The sequence below is a fragment of the Leopardus geoffroyi genome, chromosome A1 (genome assembly GCF_018350155.1).
Source record: "Leopardus geoffroyi isolate Oge1 chromosome A1, O.geoffroyi_Oge1_pat1.0, whole genome shotgun sequence".
NCBI lineage: Eukaryota > Metazoa > Chordata > Mammalia > Carnivora > Felidae > Leopardus > Leopardus geoffroyi.
The window spans coordinates 207615220-207632696 of NC_059326.1; the positions used below are offsets into that span (position 1 = coordinate 207615220).

General features: G+C 40.4%; 1 protein-coding gene across 6 annotated transcripts in view; it reads left to right on the forward strand.

The window, feature by feature from the left end:
* The window catches only part of DAB2 (DAB adaptor protein 2), a 70898-nt gene that overhangs the window by 33413 nt on the left and 20008 nt on the right, over positions 1-17477 (forward strand). For all 6 annotated transcript variants that reach the window (XM_045439684.1, XM_045439669.1, XM_045439677.1 and 3 more), the window contains exons 2-3: positions 15334-15520; positions 16536-16675. In XM_045439684.1, coding sequence (XP_045295640.1) covers positions 15430-15520; positions 16536-16675 — 231 coding nt within the window. In that variant the 5' untranslated portion in view covers positions 15334-15429. The remainder of the gene's footprint in view (positions 1-15333; positions 15521-16535; positions 16676-17477) is intronic.

Genomic DNA, 17477 nt, shown 5'->3' on the forward strand with positions numbered 1-17477 from the left:
ATGGCTCAGAGCCTGGAGCCTGTTTCCGATTCTGTGTCTCCCTCTCTCTCTGCCCCTCCCCCATTCATACTCTGTCTCTCTCTGTCCCAAAAATAAAAATAAACGTTGAAAAAAAAAAAAAGGAAAACAAACAAAATTATATTGTGCTTGGGGAAAAAATAGCATTTTTCTAGGCTCCTCAAAGTCCATGGTTGATGCCACCTCACGAGCTTCTCTTAAAAAGAAAAAAAAAAAAAAGTAAATGAAATATTTAAGACTTAAACCTTTGAAAGTGTTGTCTAATGACACAACCAGGATAATTTTCTTAAGTATCTTGCTTTTATGCGGCTGGTACAAATTTGATTTTTTTGTCCTCTCTCCCAGCCCTGGAATGATTTTAATGTCAGAAGAGATGATATAAGAAAACAACCCATTAGAATACGTATGTTAGAAAACCTTCGAAGTCACTTTTGAAATCCTAGAATAAACTTTTTAAAATCTATACAGATTAAGGTGATACTTAAGGTCTTTCCTTGTGTTCTTTGATTATTTTAATCAAGAAAGATCAGGAGGCTGTATGTTCCTTTCGTAAGAATGCTTAGTTCTCTGAAACCCTACCATCCATTTTAATCTTATTGGTAGAGGTCAATTAAATGACTTACCAAAGGTGGAATGGAAATTGACTCTAAAAGCCTCTTTAGATTAGGAACCTTGTTTAGTGCTTGGAATCCCATAGGAGTGGCTTTTTCCTGAAGGCTCTAGTAGATACAAGATTCTTTGAATTACTTTTCCAAACTTGCTGACTGTATTTCATGATTCCTAAGGTAGATGTCTAGATGTGTTTATGGAAGGGGGACCAGTGAATAGTGATGACTCATGATTCCAACAGGCATAATTATGGTTACATTTACTTGGATTTATATATATAATTCATGAAACAAAACCTTCCTCACCTGCTTAGACTTTATAAGCAAGAGTCTGATATTAAGTGGTCGGGTTTTTTTTATTGCGATTGGAACTTCTGTGCTCATCGATCTGTGCAGTGAATGGACCGCATACAGATACTTCAATACATTAGAATCATTTATTGTTTGATGTATTTGTTTCAATTGTGCAGCAATTAAAATCCCAAATCCGTTTCATTTAGCATGACTTAATATGCTACCTAGAATATTTCCATCCTTCAGTTTAATTTTAAAATGCATTTATTTATTGTCACATACTTTTCTTCTTTCACTGAAGGTTCTCATTTCTTTTCATTTTCTTTTTTTTTTTAATATAATTTATTGTGAAAGTAGCTAACATACAGTGTATACTGTGTGCTCTTGGCTTCGGGAGTACATTCCCATGATTCATCGCTTACATACAACACCCAGTGGTCATCCCAACAAGTGCCCACCTGAATGCTTATTCGGTCTAGTATCATTTCCCGAAAGATGAGAGAGCAAGGAGAGTGTGAACTTTGGCTCAAGGATACTTGTGAATTTTTGTCATCTTTACTCACTCTGCAGCAGCTTCTTAGAGTTTTTGTATATAAACACACAGTTTCGAAGTATAACTATTTCAGAACCTTTTTTTGGATCCTGCCTCCTAAATTTTCAGCACTTGAGTAGTACTCGTATATCACCTCAAGAAGCAAGAAAAACAGTTGGTAGATTCACCCTTCTCCCTGTACACCAGAACCTGAAATAACCTAGGCAATTCTTTTTTTTTTTTTTTTCAACGTTTATTTATTTTTGGGAGAGAGAGACAGAGCATGAATGGGGGAGGGGCAGAGAGAGAGAGGGAGACACAGAATCGGAAACAGGCTCCAGGCTCTGAGCCATCAGCCCAGAGCCCGACGCGGGGCTCGAACTCACGGACCGCGAGATCGTGACCTGGCTGAAGTCGGACGCTTAACCGACTGCGCCACCCAGGTGCCCCTAGGCAATTCTTATCTGTTAACCTATCTGACTTGGTCAGCAACCAAAAAGTAGGAGAGTTCCCCTGGCTTTTTAGACAGCCTTCTGGAACTTTGTAACCTTTGGTGTGTAGAGCAATGGTATCAGGAGGGGAGAGGGCTAGTTATCAGGTTGCTAGTTCTATGTAAACCTGAAATTTGACAAGTAAATAGAAAATTTCTTTATTTTTTAAGCGATTCTTTCTTCCTTCCTATTTAAAAGCAAACCAAGTCTTTTTTCTAAGAGAAATCAGCTAAGTTGTGAAGAACCATCCATAAAGTGATAATTGATACATCAAGCACACAGATAACAGTAAACAAAAAGTGGTTTCAAAATATATATACATATATATATATATATATATATGTGTATATATATATATATATATGTGTGTATATATATATGTGTGTATATATATATGTGTGTATATATATATATATATTCATTCTAGGGACGCCTGGGTGACTCAGTTAAGTATCGAACTTCGGCTCTAGGTCATGATCTCACCGTTTGTGGGTTCGAGGCCCACAGCGGGCTCTGCGCTGACAGCTCAGAGCCTGGAGCCTGCTTCAGATTCTGCGTCTCTCTCTCTCTCTCTCTCTCTCTCTCTCTGCTACTCCCCAGCTTGTGCTTTGCCTCTCTCTCTCTCAAAAAAAAATAACTAAACATTAAAAAAAATTAAAAATATAAAAATATATATTCTTAACCATGAGGGTTAGCAGGGCCACCATCATTCTTAGAAATGAAGCTCAGCTGCCCTGTTGACTGTGGATATCTTGCCCAACTGGAGGAGATCATATCAGATGTGGAAATGTGAGCCATTCGCAAGTGTCTCATGGAAGGTTAATGCCAACTCTACGGGGAGACTGGACACTAAAACAAAGGACACATTCTACTGAAAAGACCACCTAGAACCCAGAGATAACATATTAGGTTAAGATAACTTAAACTGATCTTGTGTTGTGTCTACATAACTAGAAGGACTTTTTGTCATGGTTTTGGTCTCTGTGTAGACACAGAAAAAGAAGTTCTGCCTGTCCATATTCAATTCCTACACACACGGCAGTTTTACTCTTCTGTGCTGATGTTATAAAGCAGCTGGAGTCTCTCTCTTTTAAACTCTTCAAAACACAGCTTGTCTCTGAAACATGAGTTGCAGAAAGGTACAGAAACACTCAAGCAATGGCTTTGAGGATTATATAAATGTGGGCCTCTGCCTGGAAAGGAAAACCACATTGGGATTTAATATAATTCAGCCAGGCTATTAAAGAAGAAACCAAATATCAGGCAATGTTTCTTGCACTGGTTTTTGGAAGAGGAAAAGTTTAAGATTACCTGCTTGCTTTTAAAGTGCTCTGCTGTTGTACAGCATAAAATAATTCTACTAGTGTATGTGGCTTTTCGTTCGTACTTGTCTTGAAAATGCAGATGGCTCTAAATAACATGCTTTCTTTAACTCTTCTAACAGCCACGTAGACTTTCAAGATGACTATTGCAATGGACTGGAGTAGAAAGTGGACTGTGTGTCACAATTAAGATTTATATGTACAAGTATCATAGGGGAAGGGCCCAAATGAATACACTATTGTGGCCTAAAGTCCACATGCTAGATATATTGCACACCAACTTTGACTTAATTCAGGATTATTTCATATGGGAACAAGAAAGCACTACTTGATATTGTGTGTTCAAAGACGCAAACTCAGATTCTTTTATATGATTTAGTTTAAAACGAGTGTGGAGCTAGAAAGAGGAGTTCGTTTGGGGAGCTACCCTAGCCTGGGAAGAATAGGCATGAAAAGAGTGAAATATTTGCTGGTCAGTTTGGGTGAGTATATATATCTGAGGAGAGACTGTTGGAGAAAGTATGAATAGTGTCAGTGTATTGGCTTAGGAATCAAATGGTGCAATGACAGTCCTTTTCCCTCGCCCTGATTCATTAGCTTTTTGACTACCTTTTCCTGCAAGGGTCAAGGATAATATCCGTTATACATTTAAATGCCAAGTTCAAAGTAAAATCCATAGGTTTGCTGTGCTTTTGTACCAGTTCCATAATGCTTCTCCTCAAATCACCAGCCCAAAGGCCCTGCAATAGAAAATTTCTAGAGGCTTCCATGTTAGTAGTGCTATTTTTTTTTTTAATTGAAAACCCTAAAATTGTTCACGTAAATTCCTCGTTCTTTAGAACACTCTCTTACCTTGGATTTAGGATGAGAGGAAAACAGAATGAAATACTGTATCCTACTTTACTATTTAATAGTACACAGTAGAATTCTCCTAAATTCAAATTTTAAAACTGACTTACTCTATTCGCCCATTCCAGTCATCTGTCAACACTTCAGCTTTTAAAAACCTTATTCCTTCCACGTGCTTTTTTTTGGCATGCTTTCTGGTTACCATCACTTCTTAACTAGAAAAGGCAAGCTGTGCAAAGGCCCCTTTCTGTCACTGTCACTGTCACTGTCACTGCAGCATGGCGCCCCCTACCTTACGACAGCGCCTTGGTGCAGGCTCCTGTGCCACCACTAAAATATGCTGGGTTTTCTCCACTAAGGCAAGTGCTTGGTGACCAAAGCAAGTGCTGCCATCCCTGGCCCTACAGTAGTGTCTCAGCACGAGCGGGTGGGGGGAGTGCTCACGAGAATCCCATCACGTCCCACACAGCCCCTTCTGCATTCCCACCAGCCACTGTACCGGTGAGGCTGCCCAAAGTACGAAAGTATCTTCTTGACTGGGTTAGATGGGAACCCGTACATTTCAGCCCAGGTCTTTAGTGTAGACCTCTTACTGAATACCCACTCCTCGGCCATAAAGAATTTCCCCTTAATTCCTACCCCCTCCCCTCCCCACACATACACATCCGCCCCATGTTGACTACTTCAGTCCGTTGGCCATTTCCCAGAAATGTCTTGGCTTGCCATACAAATTTACCCACCAGATTGCCAGTTACCTTCAAGTCTAAAGCACAGGTGTATGGCCCTCCCACCCCACAAAGAGCCATATTGTTCTCTCTCCCAAAACAATGAATTCCTAATAGCCTTTCCTCATAATTATTGGGAATCACTCATAGCTTATTCCATAGTGACTTGCTATCTTTCTAATAAAGCAGCAGCTAGTAAGGCAGTCCATGACGGTACTTAGTATTATAAACTGACTCAAGGATGCAGTCATCACCTTGCCAGTCTCTCTTCCCCACATGGCTCTTGAGGTATAAATACAAATGGAACAATAGAAGATAAGAAAACAAAAAGGGGGATCAGGCCCTAGTAACCTCCATATGCAGAGCTCTGATAAATCTGGGTTGAAGTACACTGTTCACTAGACTAGAAACCCCCCATTCTCTTTTCCATGTCAAGGTGTGTCTGCTGCATTGCACTGCCCAGCTCACCCGAGATGTACAGAGCACATGTACCATGGCTGGTTGAGCCACATCCAGATAGTCACTGGTGTCAGGGGTACCATGGCAGAGCATACCCTAAATGATCCAATGCCACCAATGTAAACTAATTACAGAAATATGATCTTCAAACCTCCAAAGTTTCAATGTCACTTCGTCCCTTTGTAGAAGTGAATTAAAGGATAAAATCGGATTCCCATTTCTCTTCTCTGTTCGGTCTAAGCTAGAGGAGGTCATGTTCAAGAACTAGTGTGGAATGATCAGCTGGGATGTTAAAGTTGAGATGGGTATGCACTCTAATGTCAATTAATCCATCTCCAAGCTTCATTTGTCCCAGGGCACAAGAATTCCACATGGTCAAAAGGCCGCAAGGATATTCAACACCAGATTCTTTCTTAGAGTCTGAACAAATGTAAAGAGAAGTTCTAGACTCAGTGCTTTGTTCATGCAAACATACTAACTTATGCCCAGCTTTTCCAAAGGCAAGAGTATCTTGATTATGAATTTACATTTTCTTCTTTTTCTAACTCTAGAGCGTTAAGCATTCAAACTGAATAGCCATTATGCTGAAATAACTGAGTAATATGATTGTAAAGTTGAGCATAAACTTAATACTTCAGTTCAGCCTGTGAACAATTTCAGACATTCCTAGTGAACTGTTTGCATTGCCCAGTCTAGAGAATGGGCCCTCATCTGGATAGCATTAAGCTGTGTCTTAAGCTTAAACTCTCCTAAACACTATTATAATGACTATTTTTTAGGCTCTAGTAGAAGATATTCCTAATAAAAACTTACTTTAAAAACAAAAAAGGGTGTGGTGGGTACAAAACTTAGGAGAGGTTATAATGAGTCAAAAGTCTTGAAAGTTGCCAACTTAAGAAGTCAAACTTCCTATCATGCTTAAAAAAAAGAAAAACATGAAAAGGCCACACACTGAATAGTAGACAATGTACTGAAATAAATCTGAATCCTTTGATCTGTGAGTTGCATCTCAAACCTAGCCAAATACTTTATTCTAAGCAGCCAAATCAACATTAATAAGCCAGTTTGACCAATTAGGACTCCAGCTACCTAGGTAAAAAAAAAAAAAAAAAAAAAAAAGAATCCAGTGATAATGTATGGTTAGATCACATAGAATCCTTTTTTGGTTTTGGTTCAGAAAATGTATGTGAAAACTTATGTTCAAACTATTCTGCTAAGCTATCTTCCTGTTCTTTGTTTGATATATCTAAGTGGAAGGTACTCTTGGTTCAATCTGTATGTAATGGGCTTTGCACAGTCTTCAAAAACAGTTAAAAAAAAAAAAACCTGACACGTATAATCTCTAGGAATAGGACAGTAGAGCCTCATATTAGGATCTAGATTTCTTCTGATCCTACCCTACCAGAAGCTGGGGTACCAGCTCTACCCCAACCAGCTGCTTAACAATAGACAAGTTATACATTCTTTCTTGACCTCAGTTCCCTAATTTTTAATAATGAAAGGGTATGACCAAATTATTCCCTAGGTTTCTTCCAGCTGAAAATCTAACCACCTGGTATTTCTTTAAGGAGACATAGGATCATGGAAGTAGATGACGGGACCTCAAGCTTGTCAGTACATTAGAATTATCTGGAAACCTTTAAAATGTATGGGTGCCTGTGTCTCCTTCCCCAGAGATTTGGATTTAATCAGTCTGGGAACAGCACGGACGTCTTTTTAAGAGGTCCCCAGTAAACGTTCCCCAGGTGATGTGAGGTAGACCTTCTAAACTACCAATGGTAATGATGTAGGCTTGGATTGGACTCAGCACCTCTGGTGATATGGAGTAGATTCAAAAGCCAGAGTTGAACGGGGGTGGCCCTCCCACTGACAAACTCTCTCACCTTTTCACCTAAGCCTTGCCAGTGAAAGTACTGCATCCCCCTATGGGTGTCCTTGCTAGCTGTTTAGTTGTCGATCCTAGTTGTTCCAAAATCGTTTAAACACTTGGTGTGGGAAAGCAGTGCTGGATACAACCGAAGACTCTGCAGGACACAGTATGTAAGATGTAGCTCTGATTTAAGCATGGCTACCATTTGCTGAGTGTGCTTTCTATATGGTAGGCACTGAGGTTTCTACATAAGTTCTTACTGATTTCTCGTAACAACTCTGCAAACAGTATTCCCCTCGTACCTAAGTGAGTATTATTAGATAAGTTGCCTCAAGCCACAGAGCTAGAAATGGTGAAAGTGTATATAAAACCCCCAAGCTGAAAGCAGCGATGCCATCACACCTCCGCCCAAAATTAACTGTATGGGGAACTCTTGGCCTGACTTGGTTCCAAAGAGAGGGAAAAGCTTCTCGTTTCAGTATTCTTAAGTCCTACAGCGTCCTTTCCAACGGTTAAAAGCAATGAAAAAATGGTCTCGGTAAATGCATACCTCGTGTATACTTCCTCGTGTTTGGTTACTGAGGCCTCTACAGCAGTGTCAGCACTTACAAGAAAATCTAAGGACTCCTTTTCACTGTGCATCAACATACTCTCATTTCCCCAATTACACAAGCTGCAAAAACCTTAGCGTCTATTATACTGGGCCTTTGCAGAGCAGTGTAAGCCTTCCTGAAAGCATAGGAATCCAAGCAGTTAAAGGAGAAAGGCTTTACATCAAGTATCAGAAAGAGCCTGACTTTGCTGTATGTTTCTGGCAACATACCTTATTCTCAAAAGGCTACTTTGAAAATAATGGTGAAGGCAGCTTGCTGCCCTCTTGGACCCCGAGATCTGCCTTAAAGGTTAATATTTCACATGTGCTGATTCAGTACCTCAGCTGAGACAGGCATAAAGTTCCAAAGGACACAGGAGCATGTTTTCTGACAAGTACAAAGTACTGGATGGACACTCTAGCAAAGATGTTTATGTTTTTTTTTGTTCTTGACTCTTCTTAACTCTCTTTCCTGTGTCTATTTTATGTTACTGTTTCTGAAAAATTAACTGGCATGTGAAAGTCAGTGGGATTATGACTTTAAAAGCAGCTTATGAAATACACATTAAAATCAGTATGATTTGTTTAAAAGAAAAAAAAAAAGATAAGAGCAACCAGCATCTATAGTAGAAAAGGGAACATAGATCATGGTTCATTTTGAGCCTAGCAACTTATTAGGGATTGATTTTGTTTTAATGAGTCCATTAACTTACCCATAAAATAGACACATTTTATTTCACAGAGCTGTCAGGCTAAATGTTTCAAGTGCTTGGTAGGTTAAATGTTTGTCCCATCCTCCTTATCACTAAAAACAGATTCTCAAACATTTGTGGAATGGGGCCATCATTAAGTAAGTCCTTAAATTACTCCTTTTACCAGCGTTTTGAGACTGACCCAAGCAAATTTCTCCCTGTCCTATATAATTAGGATAAGGCCACCCGGTGGGGGGGGGGGGGGGACACACTTGTGTCAGGATATTTGTGCGAACCCTGGAATCATTAAGTAGTGTCATTGCTGATACGCATGCAACCCTGCTGATGGAAAGGGTAAACAAGAATAAGGAGGCACCAGCCAGACTCCTCCCTACACAAATGTATCCCTGTACCCGGCATCCCAGGGTTCTAAATACTTGCCGTCTTGCATGAATCACTTGAAAGGCTAAACAAACTAGCAGATTTTTTCTTGTGCAAGGGATATACTTGCCGTAAGATGAGTCAGGCAGTCTTCTGGTATACATTTCTCAGAGCCTTCTCAGAAACTGAAAAAGATGTTGCAAGCTCCAAAAATCTCTCCTAGTCATGTGATTCTTGTGCCGTGGAAAGGGGAAGTTCTCGCATTCTCTCAGGGGGGTTTGTTTGTGTTAAGTCCAGAATCCAAGTTATGTATCTTTGCTCAAATGGAAGCTAGCAAAGTTACTTTTACGACTTTCTGTTGTATTTTAGGCCTTAACAAGGACTGAAGAATACATAATAGCTTTAGATCCTCCTCTCTTCCCAGCTGTATCTTTATTCCTCTCCTCCAGCTCCTAATAAAGGAAGCAGCCCCTCCCTAAGAATGAGAACCAGCTAGGTTTAGATGGAGAGCTGTTCATGTGGCTTTTTGTATATATTTTTGAGCTTTAATTTTTAATCCCTGCTTTATGATAACACCCCTTGTGTGTGTTTCCTGATTAGTTTTGTGCTTTTTGGTCAGAAGACTTTCTGGGACTAAACCCAATGAATCAGAAGACTATGGGCTTTCTCGGTGTCCTGTATCTGCTTGTTCCCCTTTATGGAAACCTTTTACTTTGCTAGAGCTCAAAACAGAACACACAGATTAATGCAATCTAGACAATTCTGTTTTAAACAATGCCCTAGCTTGGGAAAGTAATCAAAGAAAATACTAGGGCACCTTTTGGCCCTCAGATCCCTTTTCCAGCCCCAATCCTTTTCCAAAACCAATTCATTATAAAACCTGCTGGAGGTTTTATAAGAACAATGGGCAATTCTGTAACAACGTTAGAAGGATTATTATGCATTTGAGTTGAAAATGTTTAAGTTGCTTATTCTCTCCAGGGGGACCTGAGTCTAGAAGCAAGACTTCTTCCATCTACTGCTTGTCGAATGGTAGATTGGACATTCAGAAAGACTGTAATGGGGGGTTTGCTCTTTAGACCTTGGGCGAAAGGTAAATGCTTATCACTCTGGTATATGTGACACTGGATGGATGCTTTTATGAAAATATTTTCAAAAACCTCTCACATTTCTTCATGAAGGAGTTTATCTGTGAATCTTGGGGCATTGGGGCAGAGTCTACTCGCCGATCATTTCAGGGAACATGGATACATTTTATTAATTTTTTTTAAGTCTATTTATTTATTTTGAGAAAGAGAGACAGCAAGCACACGTGAGTGGCGGAGAGGCAGAGAGAGAGAGGAACAGAGAGAATCCTGAGAAGACTCCGTGCTGACACGGGCTCGATTTCACAAACCATGAAGTCATGACCTGAGCTGGTATAAAGAGTCCAATGTTTAACCTATGGAGCCACCCAGGCACCCAAACATGGATACATTTAAAAAAAAATTTTATGTTTATTTTTGAGAGAAAGAGAGAGACAGGGTGTGAATGGGGGAGGGGCAGAAAGGGAGGGAGACACAGAATCCGAAGCAGGCTCCAGGCTCCTGGAGCTGTCAGCACAGAGCCCCACGTGGGGTTCAAACCCACAAACCTCGAGATCATGACCTGAGGGGAAGTCAGATGCTTAACCGACTGAGCCCCCGGGTGCCCCCAAACATGGATACATTTTAAATGGCGTGGCCTGCAATGCAGACCTATGTTTGCATTGTTATTGTAACATTATATACCCTTTCTTCAGGGAATTTATGCTAAAAAATTTTTTCCTCCCTATTATGTTTTTCTAACTTGCCCCTTGCTCATTCCTAAACAGTAGAAGGATATAATTAAAAGATACCAACTGCCTTTAAAACAATTCCAATGCTGTGAGAAGTTGTACTTAAATGTCTGAAAAGAGAAGTTTTTGCTGTAAAACCAGGGAAGTACCATTCACTTTAGAACCCTTCCAGGGATATCCGGGTGGCTCAGTCGGTTAAGCATCTGACTTTGGCTCAGGACGTGATCTCGGTTTATGGGTTCGAGCCCATCATCAGGCTCTGTGCAGACAGCTCAAAGCCTGGAGCTTGCTTCAGATTCTGTGTCTCCCTCTCTCTGCCCCTCCCCTGCTCACCCCTTGTCTCTCTCTCTCTCTCTCAAAATTAAATAAATATTATAAAAAAATTTTTAGAACCCTTCCATTTTGGCCCAGTCTGCCAACACTAGATTTGAGACCCGTTCTTGAGCTGTGAGGTTGTGGCACAATCACCTTTGTGACTAAACTGCACACCACCATTCCCTCTCCCAAGCCCCTCAAAGTGTTTTGTCGCACTTCTCAAATTCCTTTAAAACATTCTCATTTTAGGGGCGCCTGGGTGGCTCAGTCGGTTGGGCGTCCGACTTCGGCTCAGGTCATGATCTCGCAGCTTTTGAGTTCAAGGCCCGCGTCAGGCTCTGTGCTGACAGCTCAGAGCCTGGAGCTTGTTTCAGAGGCTGTGTCTCCCTCTGTCTGCCCTTCCCAGCTCACTCTCTCTTTCTGTCTCCAAAATAAATAAACATTAAAAATTTAAATATTCTCACTTTAGAATAAAATTTGCCAAATTTAATAACCTAAATATTTTATTATCAGAAATAAAATCTTGCAGAAAAATAATATATTAGGCTCCAAAGATGGCCAACGAACTCTTTTACCCAGATTATTTTAAGCTGAACTGGAGGGAAAGTGGGGAGGCTTCAGGAAGAGGTCTTACCTACTGTCTTCAGGGACAAATAGGTAAAGGGATGGGCTGGATGTGGGGGAGAGGGGCGTTTGGCATATTTGAAAAGGTAAGGGATCCAAAAGCAAATAATACTCTAAAAGAAATGAGACATGGGCTTGCTATACAAAAATGAAAACAAAAGAGATTGAAGATAAGAAGGGGCAAAATATTTAAGAGGGATCTAAGCATCTAAGTCTTTGTCCTAAATGCATCTAAGTCTTTGTCCTAACAAAACAAAACAAAACAAAAGCATCTAAGTCTTTGTGCTAAATGCAAGGGGAACCCCAAGACCAAGCAGGAAAGCTTCCAATGTTATTCTAAAATTTAGAACTTCATTACTTAAAAAAAAAAACAAATCCAGATCACCCCAATAGCCATGGGGTGGAGCAGCCCATGGTGCTAGCCATGGACTGGAGCCATGGACTAGCCAAACACTAGCCATGGACTGGAGCACCAAGGTTGTCATGGGAGCGAAAAGTAGGGAGAGAAAAGGCTCAGAAAAAGGTAGAGGTATCTGATATATGCAATCAGATACCCCCAAAGGCTGAACAGCAAAGTGATCGGATTTGGTCAGGAGACCCATCAGCAGCTGAAGTTGAGTTTCTGAGAGTAGAGTTGAGATGAACAGTCTTTTGAGAGAAAGGGAAGAAAAAGAAGAGGGTAGGAGACTATCAAGTTGAAATGTTTAATCATGAAAGGATCACGAGATGATGACTGGAGGACTTACTTATTATTAAGTAAGTATTATGAATTAATAAAATTATTAAGTATTACTTATTTCTAAGATAAGATCTGAGCAACTTATAAAGGAAAGGGCCTGTCCCTGTATCTTCTTACGTCAGAGTGTAGTCTCACCTCCTGATGTAAATATGGGCAAATATCCTCTTGAATTGGAATAAATTCTTTGAAGTTAAGGAAATAACTATCAGTTTCCTGGAATTGGAAGAGTGTGTATATGACTAGGAGATTTATCGTGTCACCAGGAGACAAATCTTGGGAACCACTGAAACCAGTCAAGGCACACAAAATAGAGGTGTATTCATTTCCTAGGGCTGCCATAACAAAATACCAAAAATGAGGTGGCTTCAAACCACGGAAACCCATTTCCTTACAGTCCTGAGACCTGAAGCCCCAAATCAAGATGTCAGCAGGGTTTGCTTCTTCTGGAAGCTCTGAGGGAGAATGCATTCCGTGTTTCTCTCCCGGCTTCTGGTGGACATTGGCAATCCTTGGCATTCCTGCTTTGTAGATGTGTCAATCCACTCTTTACCTCCGTACTCACATTACCTTCTCTTTTGTGTGTCTCTTTGTTTCAAATATCCCTTTGCCTTTCTCTTATAAGGACATCTGTTATGGGGTTTAGGGCCCTCCCTAAGTCCAGGATGATCCCAACTCAAGATCTTTACTTACAACTGCAAATACCTTTGCCCCGAATAAGGACAAACTCAAAGGTTCGAGGGTTAGAATTTGGAAATGTCTTTTTAGGGGTCACTACATGTATGTAACAGCGCATCTCAGTAGCTAGTAGGAGGCTTCTCAGAGGAGATCCATTAGTGTAACATGAGAGGAACTTGGGGCCAGACATCCTGGGTTAGACCCAGGTTCTACCTCTTAGCAGTCTATAGTTGTTTTATTTTTTAATGTTTTTATTTATTTTTGAGAGAGAGAGAGACAGAGTGTGAGTGGGGGAGGAGCAGAGAGAGAGAGAGAAGGAGACCCAGAATCTGAAACAGGCTCCAGGCTCCAAGCTGTCATCACAGAGCCTGACGTAGGGCTAGAACTTGGGACCAGCGGGATCACGACGTAGGCCGAAGTCAGACGCCCAGTCGACTGAGCCACCCAGGCGCCCCAGCAGCTGTATAGTTTAAAAACCCCGTGCCTTGGCTTTTCCTATCAAAATACTCATAGGGTTACTGTGAGTAACCTACTAATACCTGGCCCCCGACTAAGTCTTGAGTAAACAGGGCTTTGGGTCCTCTGCTATGTAAGACTTTAACCTGTAAAGAGATTGTCTCCCTGACTGCTTACCAGTCAGGTGCCTTTGAGCAAAATTAACAAGGAAATCTCCAGTTTAAATCATTCAGGTAACATTAGTCATACATAGCTTTCTGTATATATATGTTTTTAAAGACTATTAAGACTATAAAGACCATTTAAAGACTCACGGAGGGAGAGATGAAGAACTGACCTTGGGGAAAACATGTTGACATTTATGAAGTAAGCAAAGTGCAATTTAGGCTGATGAAGCCTCAAAAATTTTATCCTTTAGTTATCTATAAAGTAGCATGTATTTCTTTGGGTGGACTTGGTCCTTGAATTTAAAAAGCTCAAATAAATGGATGCTTTAACAACAGAATTAAGCTTTTTTCGGGTGGGAGGAATGTACCAGTCAGCGAATGGTCTTTTTTTTTTTTTTTTTTAATTTTTTTTTCTTTTATTTGTTTTTGAGAAAGAGCGTACAAACAGGGAAGGGGCAGAGAGGGAGGGGGACAGAGGATCTGAAGAAGGCTCCGGGGCTAAAACTCACAAATCCCGAGATCATGACCTGAGTCGAAGTTGGATGCTCAACCAACTGAGCCACCCAGGCATCACAGTCCATGGGTGGTCTTAACAGGATGACAAAACTATGAATGGCTCGGCTGCGCCTCTGGTCTTCAGTCCATGTAGAAGGTTAAACTTTCTCTAGCTCTCTCAGAAGCTGTGTAGGAACTTTGACTCCTGGGACGTGAAAAAACTTTTAGAAACATTAGTTTACTTCCGTGTGTTTACAGTGACTCTGAGTTTTTCTGTTTTACCTACCATGATACATAGAGAAGTTTTATAAGAGCACATACCACAACTTCCTTGCGGATAATAAGGCTAAATAGTAGCATGAAAGTATTTACGCTCAATGAATTGCACAATAGACATCCCATAAATTCATTCATCCCCTGATATGTTTAAGTGTTAATGTCAAAAATGCTTGTCTTTTAAAGTATAGCGGTTAGATAGCCCTGGAAGCCATCTCCAGAATCCTAACACATAAAAAATCTATATTTATCAATGGGAATAAGGTAAAGTTTATAACGCTATTCCTGACACTGCCTTTGCAACTAAATGGGTTTTTGAAGAACCAGGATTCATCAACTGTCCAATTTCAAATGCCAAAATATTTCTGTTTTGCTCTGAAACCCTATTTCTGTATGTGTGACACATTTTGATCCCTACCTTTAATACTAGATTTTTATGCCAAAATTCCAATGCAAACTACTTAGGTAGGTAATCATTAAATGTTACTAGATTGCTTTAAAAAAAAATCTAAGGGGCGCCTGGGTGGCTCAGTCGGTTAAGCGTCCGACTTCAGCTCAGGTCACGATCTCGCGGTCCATGAGTTCGGGCCCCACATCGGGCTCTGTGCTGCCCGTTCAGAGCCTGGACCCTGCTTCAGATTCTGTGTCTCCCCCTCTCTCTGCCCCTCCCCTGCTCATGCTCTGTCTCTCTCTGTCTCAAAAAAAAATAAAAGCATTAAAAAAAAAAAAATCTAGTAAACACCCTCTTTCCATTTTGGAAACTACAAAGGAAACAGTCCTACTCGCTCCTCTTCAGAATTCAGTCTGTTTGTTTATTCGGAAAGAACAAAATGAGTCTGAAGAAATACACTCCTAAATCACTGGTTATAAGCCTTTTAGCACAAAGTCTGGATTTGCTGTCTTACGATCTCATTATGCCTCTAAACTCTGCCTACAGGTATCTGTAGCAGGTTATGTTCGTTTGAGACTGCGGGGATCGCCTGGTGTCACTAGCCTTCTGCTGGTGCTGGAGTTGGCTGTCTGCCTTCTTGCCATGTCTAACGAAGTAGAAACGAGCACAACTAATGGTCAGCCTGACCAACAGGCTGCACCAAAAGCACCGTCGAAGAAGGAAAAAAAGAAAGGTATGGAGCAATTCTCTTGAGGCCGCTGAGGGGAGCGCGGGTTGGCTACCTCTGAAGAAATGTGAGGCTCGGGGTAAATGAATCAAGAGCTGGCCCTTGCCTCACTTCAACCTCCGCCTCATGTCAGGTTCTCCTCAGCAGGAAGGTTGGACTTTGGCAGAGATTAGTTTGCTCCACTTAGAATAAGACCTGTGTCTGGATGGGGTGATTGCACCAACTTGGATCTTGCTGGGGAACGTTCATAGCAGCTTGTTTGGTTGATAAACACAACTATCAATTATTCTTTGATTATCTTTCAGGAACCTGTTCACCACTTTGCTTTACTGAAGTAGCTGTTTTTCAAAAACCAAGATCTTTATTTTATTAGACCCTGTTCTCTTGACCTGAAGTACCACCAGAAAGTGCCAGAATCCTTAATCATTCGTAGTTTGAGAATGTGCCCTGGTTTGTTTGCCTTTTGCTAGTATACGTTAGCTATGGGAATGAGACTGAACAGTCTTTTCAAGAAAAGCAAAAGAAGTTATAAAGATGAGATAATAATCTTAATAATTTTCAAAGGAATTTACCCACAATTTTCTTCTGCTTTATTGACAGTTCAAAATGTTAACAAATAGAGAAATGGCGTATTTTTCTTTATTTAAAAAAAAGGCATTATCCTCCTTACTTCCTTTTAAAGATTTTTTTTTAATTATGATGAAGGATATCCCCAAATCCCACCCCATATATTTCCATAAATTTCCCATAATTCAGTCCATTTTGTACATTTAAGAGTTTATTTTTTCTCCACCCCAACACCATATACAGTATCACAGAACGTGCTTTTACTCAAAGGAAGTAAGAATAAAGATAGAACATTGCATAGTTGATCAACTGTAATATGACCAGTATTTATACTACTCAGATTTGGAGATTCTGGAACACACTTGGTCATACCCTGGGGATGATATTTAAAGACATTTATAAATTTTATCCTAGATAAATTTTATCCTTTCCCCCCCCCCCACCCCCTCCTCAGGCTCTGAAAAGACAGATGAGTATCTTTTGGCCAGATTCAAAGGTGATGGTGTAAAATATAAGGCCAAGCTGATTGGCATTGATGATGTGCCCGATGCAAGAGGGGATAAAATGAGCCAAGATTCTATGATGAAACTAAAGGTAAAAGGGGAAAGCATGCTTTGTCTCCATCTTACGCAAATATCCAACAGAGGGAATTATATCAGAATTTTGTGTTTACCTATATCTCAATTATTTGAAAGAAGAACATTTCTAATCACATAATTGATCCTGTGGTACCTCATTTTATGAGGAAACATGACTTTGTTCACATATTTTGTCTGCTGTTCTAAAGACCTGGCTTAATCAAGTATTGTGGGACTCTAGATCCCTTTTCCTTTGGGCAAATCAAGTTTTAGGTCCTGGAAGTATTCGGATAAAATTCAGGTCTCTAGGGGCACCTGGGTGGCTCAGTCACTTAAGCGTCCGACTTCGGCTCAGGTCATGATTTCGTGGTCCGTGAGTTTGAGCCCCACATCGGGCTCTGTGCTGACAGCTCAGAGCCCGGAGCCTGCTTCAGATTCTGTGTCTCCCTCTCTCGCTGCCCCTCCCCTGCTCACACTCTGCCTCTCTCTCTCTTAAAAATAAATAAAGATTTAAAAAAATTTTAAATATTCTAAAAATAAATAAAATTCAGGTCTCTATTTGGAAACTATGGCTCTTCAGTATTAGCCTTTTGGTTTCTTTAATTTTTAAATTCTAGTACTGTCACTATGTGAACCTAATAAATAATAATTGTTAAGTAAGACAAGACCTAGAAGGAACATCTTTGAAGGTCTAATTCAGTCTTGTGTTTACCCATGACTATTCTGAAGCCGAGAGAATTAGAAGGACTTATCCAAGTTCACGCAGCTAACTCACGATGTCCTGGCTCAGTGTCTTCTATTTCATTCTGCATCTATTC